Below are 15995 nucleotides of genomic sequence, written 5' to 3'. Positions count from 1 at the left end.
AGCCTCAAGCAGCCCCCAAAATAACTTAATGGTTTTCCCCAGAAGCTTTTCCTTGCTGCATTCTCCTCAGATTTTACTCTCCCAGAAGCACCAAACCTCTCTTATCCAGAGAGCAGTTTTGTGGTCTCATGTTTTTGTTTGATAAGGGGTTTTATTTAGTTTGAATCCATCTGTTACGTGAAGTACATCTAGTGAATGAGAAATCAAGCTGGACAACACTGATTTAATGCTACAGTAAATATGTACTGTACTAAGGAGAGTATATTAGGATCTGGGTTGAATGAGAGAATTAGTGAACCAGATCAACCCTACCAAGAATATGAAAACAGATGGAAGTGAAATCATGCTTATGTTAACAAGGCTGAGATCTTATAAAACTTGCCAACATTTTAAGACACTAAATGAGCAAAAACAGGAATAGTTGGAGAAGAGAATCAGGCAGGCCCATCGCCTCATACTAGTTTTTAGTGCTCCCAGGCACAAAAGCAAAGATCTCCACATCAGCAGTGTGACATGTTTATTTAGATGAGTTAACTATAAAAACACTTGCCAAGGTATTTGCAGTCTATGCCAAGTATATGTCAGGACTCAACAGACTGATCTTATAGCAACAACTGTGGAGAATCACAACTTGTGCTGTCTCTCTCCCTAACAGCTGTTGACTACGCAACCACATTTTTCAGGAAAGATTATATAGCAATTTGTTTATTTTCCCTGCTTAAGTAGAGGTATCGAGAAACATTTGTGTCAGCTTCTGAGGAAGCCTCCAAATATTACTTTTTACTAGAGCAACCTCCCTTTTGCCCCATACCAAAAAAAATTCCACTCCCAACTTTTACAGCAATTGATATTATTACACAATAAATGCAATGTCCTGTCATTCAATATGATTCAAGATGTAAGAAGTAAGGACATCAATTAGTCACACTTCTTTAATAAGAGAGTTCAAGTACTAATGAAACAAGAACTACAAGTTAATAAATCCTTTAAACCACAGGTTCTCAACCTTTTTCTTTCTGAGCCCCCGCCCCCCCCCGCCATGCTATAAAGGCTCCACAGGCCACCTGTGCCACAACAATTGCTTTTCTTCATATAAAAGCCAGGGCACACGTTAGTGGGTAGCAAGCATGGCAATTGCCTAGGGCCCCATGCCACAGGGGAACCCACAAACCTAAGTGGCTCAGGCTTTGACTTCAGCCCTGGATGGCAGGGCATGTGGCCCCGGGCTTCAGCCCAATGGGATGGGGCTTCAGATTTCTGTACTGGGCCCCAGCAAGTCTAATGCCGGCCCTGCTTGGCAGACCCTCTGAAACCTGCATGCGGGTCCCCCTGGGGCCACGGGCTCCTGGTTGAGAACCACTGCTTTAAACTATTCATTCCATACCTCACCAAAGTATAATACATTTTGATTTTTATTCTCTCTATGGAGCAAAAGCCCATACTGGGTTGTGCCATCACAAAAGGATTTCAGCAGCAAGAGCAGGCGAAAGAAGGAATCTTATGTTTGTGCACAAATACTGTGGCAATAAGCAGTAACTTAGAGGGATCAGAGAAAAAGTGTCTAACAGTTTATTGAGGTTGGATGAAATTAGGAAGCACTGGACCCAAACCCACAAGTCATAGCACAGGGCACACTAGTGTTCTAAGCATTTATTTTTTCCCCCAACAGATGCTGAAGAATCTTCGCACTTAAATTAGTAGAAACAGTAATGAAAAGAGGCACGATGAAGAAGAGTTCTTGGGTCATTCCATTACCTTTAACTATGTAACAGGGCTCCCTCTGCCTGTCTCAGGAATTACACTAACACTACCATCTGGGTTATTCTAATAACTGAACATATATAGCTCAAAGTACTTGGTGTCAGCCATACAGAGCATAGGAGCACCTCGTGATACTAGAAAGAGACACTCAGGAAAGCTCTTATAAATATATATTTAAATTGTTCTCCACAAGTTCAAATACTGGTAGGCTGGATTCAAACTTCTCAGATATATAAACTCCATGCAGCATACTTGGGGAGAGGGTAGGAATTTACTGGAAGTCCCATGGCGTTCTTTGTGAGAGCCCCAAAATCCTGGCAAAACACACCCTTCTGTGCTGCTTGCAGTGTGTTATATCCCACATGCCTGCCACTCTGCACCCCAACAGCAGTGGTTGTGTTTAAATGATACTCTATGCACCTCAGTGATACTCTGTGAAGCACTTTGTCATCCTCCAAGATGAAAGCTGCTCTAAATACTGGAGATACCACTAAAAAAAATAATAAAAATCAGTATTTGCCAACTGCTCCCACAGTTACTACAGTTAACTTCTATTTCAAAGATAAGGGGAAATGGGGCAGTATCAGAGACCACTGTGTGGTTCTGTTGGCAAATGCTGACTCTTTAATGGGATCACTGTATAAAATTGTTTTTCTATTTCAGAGGCAGCGGATGAATTATGTGTTGGCGTGACTGGTATTGGGAGTACAGAATACATAAAAGTCACATAAAACCAACAGTAAGGTCCAGATCACATACTAGGGTTGCTGTAATCCATGCACCAGTCTTTTGCCAAATGTGTCAAATTTTCCCCTATAACAGAACTACTTCACTCATCAGGCCGTGTCATGCATTTCTAAGTCACACAAGTTTTAGGCATTTAATATAGCAATAGCCACTTGCAGAGAGAAGGAGTCTAATTGCAATACCATATCCACGCTATATAAATGTGTACTATACATTAAACCAGAGGCACAATATTCCTTTGCTAATGGGAAACTGGCAAGGCTGGCAAGCCTCAAATATGACCATTCTTTTCTTCTTCTGTTTTTGCTTGCATGGATGATATAATTCCAATTATATATATTATTGCGCCTAGTAAAATTATCCTAAAAATCTATTAGCTTAGGCATAGCACATACTGACTATCCCTTCTACAATGATTCTCAACACCTGGAACGACTGCTTCTTGGAACAGCTAGTTCTACAGTACACAACAAGAAAAGTTATTCTCAACATTGTCCTAAGTAAAACAGGTGAGTAGGTTCTGGTTGAGCCACTAAGAAGTATTGCCCACAGTGACCCAAACAATGCCTCATATAACCATGCATGCAGAGCACCCTTTGTACATTTATTTCACCCCTTCCATGCACTAGTGGAGCTCACTTGCCTGTGCACCACCATCCCCCACCCACCTCCAGAAGCCTCTCAGCCTGGGTAGTTTCCAAGTAAGGAGAAGGGGTGTATACTGGGTAGGCTAGAGGGAGCGGGGAAGGAACATGAGTGGAGCCAGGAGGGTTGCACACCTGAATGAGTATCAGATGGCTAAAACAAAAGCAGAGAGGAGAAGAGATGATTAAGGTAAGAGGGAAGTTTTTTAAAGAACTATGCAAAGCTATGGCATCCCCCCATCATGCATATTTGTCCCTGGATTGTCAAGGTAGCACACAGTACTGAGGCCCTGCTGGATGTCTTGCTATTCCAGGACACCTACATAATAACATTAGCCAGAAATGCTGTGTACATCTTTGGGTTCCAGGCCTAGCCATGGAGATCCATGCATTCATCACCACTAGGCTCGGGTACTGCAATGGGCTAAACCTGGATATGAAAGTAAAAGCCACAAGAAAGTTTCATTCAGTTCTACAAGCAGTGGACCACCTGCCAGCTAATACAGACCAACAGCAAAATTTCACTCTGATGCCGTGGGTGCTACACTCATTTCCAAGCCAATACTAGATTCACTCCAATGTTAGTCTTGCTCCTAATCTACAGAACACTCCCTGGGCTGGGCCCTGACAGCCGGGCATTGGCTCTCTCTTCAAGGCACACCACAGCAGCCATGTTAAACAGGAATTTGGTGTCTGACAGAGCTTCACATATGGTTCTGGGTGCTGTGGGTAAATCTCTCTCAGTGCCAGGTCTTCTACTATAGAATTTCTGTCCATAAATGAGAAGTTCCCTGGATCTTACTATACAGAAGCATGTCTTTGTGAAAGCCTTCTCACAATAAGAAGACTTGGTGCACAGGCTAGGAATGCTTCCCTAGAAATAAATAATAGGAGTAACACACATATTACCCCAATCCTGCAGCCACAGAAGTTAATAGCAAGCCTGTTATTGCTTCAGTGGGGACAGGAGCGAGGCCTTAATGAAATACAAGGCTAGAGTGAAGAATACACTCCTTCAGAACAAGTGTTATTTTATCCAATTTGCTCAGATGCCAGAGTGATGGGCATACTAGAGAACAGCAAACTAGCTCGTTTTGATAGAGTACACAGATTATAGTTGGCTAGATGTCTGAGAACCAAGCTCTGAATATGGATGCTATTTAATATTATTAACCTATACAATATCTATGGCCATGACAGTTAGGTGCTTATGAATAAACGTAGAAGACAAAACTTTCTACAATGGGTTGTATTTAAGAACTGCTAGTGCCTACAGAAATGTTAGTAGTCATGTTCCAGGGTATAAAGATAAACAAGAACAGAACAAAACAATTTTACATGCAAAACCCAAACAAATGTGCCTTCCATCATGCCTTAATATTCTATAATAAAAGAAAAATGTCTCATGAAAGGACACTTTAGACAGACAATACTGACATACCTGACATATTCCACTGATACACATATCCAGGGATTCAATATTACAGCGAGTACCATCTAGTACTTTTGGGGCAAGCTCCACAACCAATTGTTTCCCCAAAGCTTGACACTTTAAGGCACATGGTGCACTGGGATCATTATATACAGGAAGCCACTCATAAAAATGTCCTTGGTACTTGACATCATTGTAGGCTGAACACTGTTCTGCTCTGAAGTCACCAACATCTGAAGGGCAGTCCTAAAAACAATAATAGGAAATCATTTAAAAAAAGAAACCACCTCTCATTTGCAATCATTGTGTCTGATGAATTATATAGAAACTACCCACGTTGGCTTGGAGAAGGATTGGCCCAACCTAACAGACAGCCCATATTAGAGGTCCTACTTTAAGGATTAAAACAATCTATTTTGCTTAATCCACTATTTGCTGTGAAGGTTACAGTGTAAAGCATGTTACCATAATAGTGACCCCACTGGCACAAGTTCATATCCCTAGCTTTTTTACAATGGTCCATACAGCAAATAAATTGTTTTTCAAATTGGATTCTGTAGTAAAAATTGGCTCTAAAAGAATACATATTTTTAATCACTAAGATGAGGTCTCCAATATATTTAATACTTCATACTTTCATAGTTCCTTTTCACCTCAGGATCTCAAAGTGTTTTACAATCATTCAAGAAGTTTCATACAAGGTATGGCTTACTAGCCCCATTTTACTGATAGAGAAACAGAAACACAGAGAAGTGAAGTGGCTTGCCCACTTTCACACAGGGAGCAAGTGGCAGAATCAGGAGTAGAGCCCAGAACTTCTTATTCCCAGTCCTATAATCTTACACAAAAACATGCTCCTTTTCATGGGAAAACAGTTTTAAAAATAAAACATACCTCAAGTTTGTCATGATGGATCATGTAATTTAAGTTTTATTTAGAGAACTCAATATCTTCGTTCCCCAAGCACATACTGCTGAATTATTAAATATATGGAATTTTTCATTTACAAACATTTAAATAAATGATTTTTAAAGGTTTAGTGCATGTAAGCATTTAACCCAAACATAATATAAAATTCTAGTGGCAGCAGTGAAGGCATACATAGATTAATATGAAAAGAACTTTGGGAAGGATCTGACAAAAGAATTTGGTGTGTCAAACAATCTCTCACGAAAGACTCCATTTAAAAGTATGGCCAGTGTCAAAAAGTCTATATGTTAGACTGAATGCATATTCTTCCAAGAATTCCAACCACACGTACATACTGTATGTGAGACTGATTCCAACAAACAAAGTTTTATTTTCATTTGACATAAAAATGAAAGACTGTGACATGTAAACTAAATTCAAGGAACTAGTTGCTAAGTGTCAGCTAGCCGTGCTGCACCTGAACAATGCATCAATGCCATTCAGATTGATGGATTTAAATCCTCCCTGGAAAATGCTAATGCATTTACAACTACATTTCACAGCACTGGCTACAGCTTGCAGTAGCTGGAAGAGAGATTTATATGAGAAGGGTAAGATTTCCTCTCCGATTATGAGTCCCTTTTAAAGGCATCTTCTTGCCGCCGCCTCAACCACATGCATACAGCAGGACTAACTGCAGAGAAGCCATTTCATTAGCCTACACCACTTTGCAATGCTCTACCTTGTTTATTTTAGTTTTAGTACGAAGTAGTAATCAAATTATGTTACTGGCTTCTTTGTACAACGTGTAAAATATTTTATTAAAACAATAATCCTTAATGTTTCAGACTGGTGTGCAGAGTTTTAGCCAAACATCTTCTGTAAGTCAATGGGTCCCATGCAGTAAAACCCCTGACAGTGCTTTGAAACTTCATCCAGCGCTAACCCTTATCAGTGAAAGTAGCTCAAAAAGATGTTACTACATTGCATTATTATTGTATTTAACATAGGGCAATTTCATTTGGCAGTTATGAGTCAGATTTGCTTAGAAAATCCACAGTGAGTGAAAAAGAGAAGTTACTTAGCTGTAGCTCACGAAAGCTTATACTCAGATAAATTGGTTAGTCTCTAAGGTGCCACGAGTCCTCCTTTTCTTTTTGCGAATAATGACTAACACGGCTGCTACTCTGAAACTTAACAATTACTGTAGCTCTTTGAGTGTGTTGCCTCTGCACATTCCTACAAATGGGAATATGCAGAGGCTACCTCAAATAACATCATACATATGCTGCACCAAATTCTTCTCTCATGTGCAGCACTCCCACTTCAGAGAAATTCACAGGACTTTCACTGTTATAACTGACAACAGAATTTGACTGTCTCGTATCTTCCACAGAAGAGAACCTAAAGAGCAGAGAGGAGTCAAGAGACCCTGAAGTTTTTATGGGCATAGCACGGTTCTCTTCTGTCACAGCAAATTCAGTTGCAGCTAGAGGAGAAGAATAACTTATGGAAGTCAGTTCTGAATCAAGTTAGAAGTTGCACGTCAGACTACAGAGCAGTGCCACTCAGCTCTAAGCAGCTGCAGAGCCACCTTTCCATCACACAGACACAAGCATAGACAGCCACCCACAGAATAACTAGGGAGTGATGTCATTAGACACGGTTGTGACATGATGTTGTTACAACTCATGATCACCAGGTGCTGATGCAATGTCAGGACATAAACATCATAATGTCAAGACATCACTCACCAGTTATTTTGCAGCTCCCACCAGCTCAACACTACACAACAGCTACTTTTTCCTCCCACTCACTTCTTGCTGCTTGAAAGAAGAGATATTTCTCTTTTTTCCCTATTCTCTCTTGGCTACTTGGAGGGACATGAAGGAACCATAGCAGCTCTTGTTTCTTTGCTCAATCCACCTGCCTCACATTTCAGCTTTACTGAAACAGAGACTCAACAAGTGCCCCAGGAGTGACCCCCAAAGAACTACATTTTTATTATTTACTATTTGTATTATAGCAGCACCTAGAGACCAACCAAGATCGGGGCCCTGTTGTGCTATGTACAGTACACATATATGGAGAGAGCAGAGCTTACAATCTAAACAGAGAAGATAAACAAGAGGTGGGAAGAAAGGGATGTAGAGGATACAAGCAGAGTGAACAATATAATGATCTGTGAAAAATATGACGGTTTGCAAACGTTAGTTCCAATTTTGTGGGAAGAGGGCGATTAGATAAACAGAAAGGAAAGGAAAGAAGATGTGAATGGAAAGAGGTTCAAAAGTTTAGAAAACAGGCATGAAAGGCGGCCTGAGGGAAGTGATTGCACTAATCAGCTACGTGTGGCCTGAGAGCCATAGGTTCTACGGTGATGAGTGCATCAGCGGTATGATTGCTACAGCTAAAATTAAAAGTGAGTGATACAGGAACATAGATGAGAGATATACAGATAGAAATATTATTGGACTAAAAATATTTATAGGTCAGCCAAGATGCTCAGAGTGGGGTACAATGAGGTTAACATTACTTAGTGATTAATATGTGAAAGCGAAGGAGAGAATTTGAATGCACTGTATTTTGAACAGGTGTAAGAATTATCTGTGCATAATGGAAGTTGATAATGGAGTTTGTGTGGGCAAATCTCTGTTACTACATAGTGTTATTTCTGACTCGGGGAAAGTCACTCTGGCAAATAAACGTGACTTTCTGGCACATAAGAACACAAAATGTATGCAGAAATGGCCCAAACAACTTGTTCTATGAATAGGACCCTAAGGGATTATCTTTAACACTTCCACATACTGCACATCATAGCATTAGAATTTAACAGTGTATATGAAAATGGAAATATAAAACAGAGGGCTTAAGAAAGATTGAAAATCTCACTGGGTAGCGTATAATGAATAGCCTATATAGTTTATTTCTCTGAAGTACCCATAAAAAGGTTTGACACATGCATACATTTTTAAGGAATCAAGTAACTGGAATCGGAGTTATGATAAAAAAAGGTAAGCAGGTTTATAATGTAGATTAATGTAGGTTTATAATGTAGATTTCTTTTGTTCAAACTCATTTTCTGATTGAAATATCATGAATATTACTCTGGGACCTCCATACAGTGCTGGAGTTTTGTGAACTTCCTACTATTTTATTAGAAATCCAGATGAAACCAATTTTCTGGTAAAATGATTCTTGTTCTTTTCATTAAAATCACATATATATTAAGTTGTGCTTCATTTGTACTCCTCAATATAGATTTTAGTGGTGCAATGTATCATGTAGCAAAATTACATTTGCAGACAATCAGTTTTACGCAGTATATATACTGAATTTCTCATGTGGTTAACAATAACACCTACTAACACAGAAAGAAGATGGTATAAAATCCTAATTTTCGAACTAAAATTGTGCTCATAGAAGAAGTATTCTTTTAAAATAATACTATAGGTATAACAATTCATTTTAAATAAAGTCGGGCTGGATTGGTCAGATCTGGATTAGATGTAGGCTGGAGGGTTGCATTCAAGCTAAAATCGGGACTAGAGTTCAGGTTTTAATTCAGTGGGGCCAAAATGTCATGAGCTCTTTTCTTGAGATTTCAGCCCAAATAAGTGGTAATCTCACCACAGCAACTCTTCTCAGGAGTTTTCCCATCATCTATGCTGAAAGCTCAGGAGAACAGCGGTCCTTGAGAGATTCTGGCCACATCTGAACTGAAATTGGAAACTAGGCTCCTTCCAGACATGGCACAGAACCAGAACTGTACAAGCAGGTTTAGACCTCCATCAGGTTCTGAACTACCATAATATTCAAAGGGATTCAGATTCAAGGTTCCAGTTTGGGGCCACCTGTCACTTTAAAATATAAAATTCAAACACTCATTGATTTCAGTGGGACTAGGAATTCACCCTGAATCTCTAACTACTTCAATTTTATAAACCAGACTGTTAATTCTCAAAATCAATCCTTTAAATGCATCATCCTTTAAATCCTGAGTGCCCGCAATAGCTCTAACTTTGTGATTGCTCAAGCTTTCGAAAATGCAGCCCTCCATTTATTACATAAAGATGCTCACAGATGGGTCTCAAATGTTTCTTCCCTTTTTCTATATGCTGCATGTGTATTTTTTTCTGTTGTTGCTTTTGCAAGATGAGTCACAGATTTTATGTTTAATTTTTTGTATTAGTGTGTAGGTAGAGTTACAATACATATGTTCAAATGAGCCTAGGCATTATTTCTTTATACACGGCACAGAGTTTATCCAGATCAGGAATGCACCAAATGTATAATTTATATAGTGGCTTGTTTATTTTAGTGCCTGAGTACTTGCTGGCTGCATTTTTGTTTATGACAACTTAAACTACTTATGTTATTTTCTTGTACATGGTATTTTCATTTTGGGATCATAGCTGTTGTAGCACTGATATTACCCTTTTACTCTTGAAAGGGTGAGTGACTGGATTTATTTCCAGAATCCAATGTTTGCATGCATTGGGCTTGACTCAAATGGTTTCCACTAGCTTCTGCCAGCAGAAACCTGGGCTTCTGGCCCCAGTGGTGGAAAGTTAAGCCCAAGCTGGGGTGCATGGTATCAAAGCAATTCAAGGTGCTTGTGTGCCCCATTCTGCAGGGTTCTACTAGTGACTGGAGAATTGGGAGCCCTAGGGCCTCACGCTCCACTAAAGGTACCACCCACAGGGAACTGACTGGAGTATCTCTGGAGTCCCTGATTCAGCTGGGTGCAGTATTTAAGCTGGAGAGAGACATAGGAAATTATCTGTGCAACAAGTGGAACCTAGCTTGCTGCTGATACAGACTCTGCCATATGCAACCTGACTCCCTGCCTCATCCTGTTTCCTAACTTTGACCCATCCCAGTTCCTGCCCTCAGCCTTGTTCTGCCCCTGAACCCTGTCACCTTGGTGACTGACTGCTCTGGTGCCAACCCTAGGCTAAGGCTCTTCGGCTTCCAACTCAGCGCTGATCCTTGGCTTTAGCTCCTATTTCCTGTCTGACCCCGCCTCCAGCAGCTGACTCCTGACCTATCCATTCATTTCTGATTCCTAAACACCACAACAGGTCAGAAGTCCCAGTCACTAGTACCGGTCATCCACAGACCCTGATAGCCAGATGGCACATCAGAGAAAGTAGATGTGGTGGGTTGAGTATTGGGTGTAGCCAGTGCTCCCTGGAGATGTAGTGATTCACCATATCTCCTGTGTAGCCACCAATATCAAGCCTCTGATAGTCACACTTTACCACTGCCCACTATTGAGGCTGGCAGCGATGCAAACACCATCTGCACTTCATTGGGTAAAATTGCACTGCAAGCCTCACTGGTTAAGGGGTGCTTGTGTGAAAACAGTTGCCCCTTCCCCAGAATCAGTGGGGCTGAATCAAGTTCACAACAACAAAACATAAATGGGGATCTTTTTAAATAATAAAACTATATGCTTCTGTCTTAATTTTTTAACAACCTTCCCTCCTCTCTTGAATGGGATTACCTCAGTGTCAAATTACTCTGGGAGGTAAACCATGATAGGAATTCGCAAAAAGAAAAGGAGTACTTGTGGCACCTTAAAGACTAACCAATTTATTTGAGCATAAGCTTTCGTGAGTAACAGCTCACTTCATCGGATTAAATTGGTTAGTCTCTAAGGTGCCACAAGTACTCCTTTTCTTTTTGCGAATACAGACTAACACGGCTGTTACTCTGAAACATGATAGGAATTGAGTGCTTGTCATGAAACCAACCTATAACAATTTACAGTACATTTACACATAGGCTTTTATTCAGAGGGATCACAAAGTACTTTACTAACTACAAACCAAAGAAATGCAGCAACTTCTGGGAGAAATGTGACAGCTATTTAACAGCACAAAACAACATAAGACAATTTAGCACAACACAGGGATAATTTAGTTGGGGATTGGTCCTGCTTTGAGCAAGGGATTGGACTAGATGATCTCCTGAGGTCTCTTCCAACCCTAATCTTCTATAATTCTACGAAGTGTGCCATATACAATTGATTTTCATAAACACGTGCAAAAATGCATGCAAAATTTCCACATGCAATTATCGCAGTTATGACAACAGCATACCCACATGTCAACTCATATATGAATTTACTGAAACTGCTTACACAATTGTGGGAATTGCGCATGAAATATAATATACAAAATTGTGTGTGTAAGTAAGAAAATCTGGGCCTGACAGTGCAGAGGAAATACTGGTAGTAATTACCCAATTTGAAATTTGAAAAGGGCACAGGGGTTAGTGTCCTTGCTCTTGTGAAAAGTGCCATGGGATCTTTCATGACCACAAGTGCTCAAGAACTCAGTTTTATGCCTCATCTGAAAGGCAAAAGCACTAGCTAGTTTAGGATGGAGGGAATAGCTCAGTGGTTTGAGCATTGGCCTGCTAAATCCACGGTTGTGAATTCAGTCCTTGAGGGGGCCATTTAGGGATCTGGGGCAAAAAAAAAAAAAAATTGGGGATTGTGCCTGCTTTGAGCAGGGGGTTGGACTAGATGATCTCCTGAGGTCCCTTCCAACTCTGATATTCTATGATTCTATGATGAAAACAGATTAATTAGCCTAATAATTCACATAAAATATTCTCAAGCATAAATGGCATAAAATTCCACAATATAATGTCCATTCAGGAAACGTAAATTAAAAACCTGATGGTGTCAATTAGGCAAAGAGTCAAATCTTTAACAGTGGGCAATAATACAGAATGGGAAGATAATGATCCACCATTAGATTTCAAACAAGAATTAGAATTTATGAAACTTTACGTATTATTTGATTTGAAGAAATAAGAAAAGTAGTAAAACTAAATTACAGGCCAGACTCACGTTATTGCTGCAGGTTTTGTATCGAATATTCCGACCTTCACAATTCCTGAAAAACACAAGGGCTTTGACTAGAAGTAATAGTTAAAAAAATAGCATGTTTTACAACTAGTTATTCTCTTGAAAACTGGAATTTTATTACTACAGCCATTACATAATCTGTCCCCAAAATGCAAGGTTTAAACACAAACCTCCACCATAGGTTTTGGGAACTGAATAGGTTACATTGCTGTCCACCTTATGAAACACAGTTTGGCTTTTCCTGTTAGGTTTCATTTATATTGTGATCCTAACCCTTTGCAAAGTTTATGAAAGACAAATTTACATTCTGAGAAGATTTCACAGTGTACCCTACACCTGATTCTGAGCCTATCTCAATGGACTTTAACAGAATTTCTTCTGATGTATGTGGGGCAAGTCAGAGAGGAATCTACATTCTGCACGTAACTAATGTGTATTGATTTCATTTTGATCATTTTTGTTTTTGCAAAGAAACAGCCGCCTGCATTTCAACCCAAACTTCTTCCTTTTCTCTCCCATTTTTCTCCAGTGGTGTGCGCAATTCTCCTGACCCACAGCCAAATGAGCAGAATGCATTAGAAAAACTTCCTCTATACTCATACCAGTCTTATTTGAACTGAAACACTATAAAGGTAATGTGTGTATTTCTCCAATGACCATAAAATGAAATGCATGTAGCCTAGACAATTCAAGTCTTTTACAGTCTTCTGTTGGAAACTGAAATGGCACTGATTTAAAAAGGGAATTGTCATTCCATTTAAGCACTGTAACCTCTTTGTATTTATATATGTATCAGTGGAGGCTTACACATCACTGATTAAGGGCTAGGTTTGCCACCCTTACACAGAGCACTTAATTCATAAGCAGCCCCACTGGCTGGAACTTTTCATGGAATAAGGCACTACCCATCATGAGTACAGGTGATTGAATGTAGCCCTAAATCCTAAATTCTGATTTTAAATGACTTGATAAGCAATTAGTTAAAATTAACATTGTTTCTAAAACTTAGAATAGTTTTAGTGTTGATAAAGAACTGCTTTCCATGGAGAGAAAATGAGTGATACCCAGTAATTTGCATCTAGTGTACTGAATTTCCTTCTTTTTGTATTATTTCCATTTCAAAAAAATTAGAAAAATATCCAATAAAATTTATATGAAACTGAAAAAAATATTACTAGAAAAAGAATGGTCAGTGGAGGCTGGAGCAAGAGCAAAGCCAGCTGTGCTGAAGAGACAGCTCCCCTAGCTCAGGATAGCACTGCTTTGTTGCCTCCAATTCCCTACTTTGCACAGAGATGGTGTGTGTTAATTATGTTTACAGCATATAAAAATGTGAAAATGTTGTCTCACAATGTGTATTTCCTGGACATAACAATAATAAAAAAAATACACAAAAAAAGCTTGGAAACTATAAATTTGTCAAGGTATAGAAAACATGTGTTTTTCCCACAGGGGAATATATTAAAAATATTAATGAAACCACACTGGAATTTATATTGCAACAATTTATTGCATTCATTTCACAGTTACTAACACATTGATAGAGTATTGCGGCTGTTTTCTGCAAATGTTAGTACATTCAAAGATCCCTGTGCAAAATGCACACTGGGAAACAGGAACTGTTTTAATAATGGTCAGCTTTAGCCATGTATTTCATATTGCTGGGACTTGACTGGCATATCACATTACAAACCTTCATTAAGAGAAGTTGACTTTCTGGCTATCATACCATATATTGTGTAATCATAACAAAATGGGAATTTAAATACAATTGATAAACGTTTTGAACAATGTAAATCAGCAGGAATTCAATAACAAAAGCAATTATGGACCGAATGGTGAAACCCTTAACCATGTCCGTAATCCTTTCTTATAGTAACAGACCCACTGGATTACTCTTGGGTGAAAGGACCACAGGGTCAGGACCTATATTAATCCATCTTTACACTTCTAGGAATATTGAATTTAAAGGGTTACAGTCAAATACTTTTGTACTGTTTGGTGGTTGGTTTGCTTTTCTGATTGTTTTGTTTTTATAGACTCTTCACTGAGGGCAGTTTCCTCCCAGGCCCAATCAAGGCTTTTGTGAGATTTGTGTGAGCTTTCTGGGCTGCAAGGTTATGGGTAAGTAGCCCTTCTCTCACAGATGTGGAATGCTATAGTAGCAGGGCGGAAAAAATCAATTATTTTTTTAAAAATAAATGGATTTATTTACTTTAATTTAAATAAAAATTTAATTTAGTGCAGGTTTATTTAAAACAATAAACCTATTTAAAATTAGTGTTGAAATTGACAACCTATGTCAAGGACTAATCTATTAAAATAATTTAAATTGAATACTAAAATATTATTAAGCAGTACATGTTTGCTGCCAAGTTTTAAAGAAAGTCAAATCCCTGAATGGTGGAAGTCACTGACTTAAGCACCTGGCAACAGAATCTGTTGAAGAATTAAACCAGCTTTTGACAGCAGTTGACTCTTCTGCAAGTGCAGAGAGAATATTGTCTTCAGTTAATTCAACTAGTCCAGTTCAATGGCTGACTAATTCAAAGTTTAAAAAGCAATTGGGAGATGTCAAGGTAGGAAAGTTTGTTTTCTTCTTCCGATCTGTGGATAAAGGCAAGGTGTGAGAAGGCAAGATCTACTGGTTTTAGAATCTTTGAGGACATGGTGACCAGAAACAATCAGTTCAATTCATTATCTAGAGATACTTCCTTTGTTTAATGTATCAGTCTGTTTTAAAATTTAAAACATTTCAAAGTCCATTTTTTCTTATGTATCCAGCACTTTTAAGATAGCTTTAAAAACACATTAAAATGCTGGTTTTGTGCATTTATAATTGTATTCGAATTCCCATCCGAATGCAGGTTAACACAAATCACAAGGAAAAAATAATCATCCTCTAGTAAATAAGAAATGCATCATTCACCATTTTCTAATATAATAAAAATATAAAAATTAAGAATCTGAATAAATATAAGTTAAGTTAAATAATTGCTTAAATAAATACATATAAATATAGTGTATTCTTCTGGCTATCAAAATAAAGCCCCAAAATTTAGTGTAAAGGCTACATTTAGTTCCAAATGAATGTATTCTAATGGTTACCAACTGATGACAATCAACCTTTCTTTAGGAAAATTACTAAAAGATACAAATACAAAAGACAATTAAAATAATCAACTTTAATGAAGGTTTCCTGCTTTCAGATTTAAATCATGCTTAAAATCAGCAATTTAAATTGCTTTGATTTAAATCAATCCACCCTGCTTACTACACATTCTACAGATACCCCTTCGTCATGCAGTCTGATCACACAATGTTAAACTCAGGGGAAGATATCCAGGTACTACTGGGGACAGACTGTTCACTAGCAGTCTGATCTAGGAAAAATTTAAATGCACTGTGTATCTGAAGTCTTTGTTCTCTATACTTCCTTTACAAAGTATAGCTAGAGAGAGAGAGATCTGAGGCCACAGTGATGAAGAGTTCCTGTTTAGTCCACCATTGCTCATCCAGGGATAGGCACAAGAGAAACTACAGTTGTTAGTATGGGATAGATGGACTGAAACCCCCTAGAACTGCATGGGAGGGCAGGGAGAATTTGAAGCCCATC

At 38.7% G+C, this 15995-nt stretch overlaps 1 protein-coding gene across 1 annotated transcript in view; it reads right to left on the bottom strand.

Moving 5' to 3' along the window:
- ADAMTSL3 (ADAMTS like 3) overlaps positions 1-15995 on the bottom strand; it is a 274919-nt gene that overhangs the window by 130380 nt on the left and 128544 nt on the right. Inside the window, exons 5-6 of the mRNA XM_077828139.1 lie at positions 12362-12407; positions 4594-4830 (exon numbers count right to left, since the gene is read on the bottom strand). Of these exons, the coding sequence (XP_077684265.1) occupies positions 4594-4830; positions 12362-12407 (283 nt within the window). The remainder of the gene's footprint in view (positions 1-4593; positions 4831-12361; positions 12408-15995) is intronic.

Source organism: Eretmochelys imbricata, chromosome 10 (genome assembly GCF_965152235.1).
Source record: "Eretmochelys imbricata isolate rEreImb1 chromosome 10, rEreImb1.hap1, whole genome shotgun sequence".
Taxonomy (NCBI): domain Eukaryota; kingdom Metazoa; phylum Chordata; order Testudines; family Cheloniidae; genus Eretmochelys; species Eretmochelys imbricata.
This window is presented reverse-complemented; position numbering and strand designations above follow the sequence as displayed.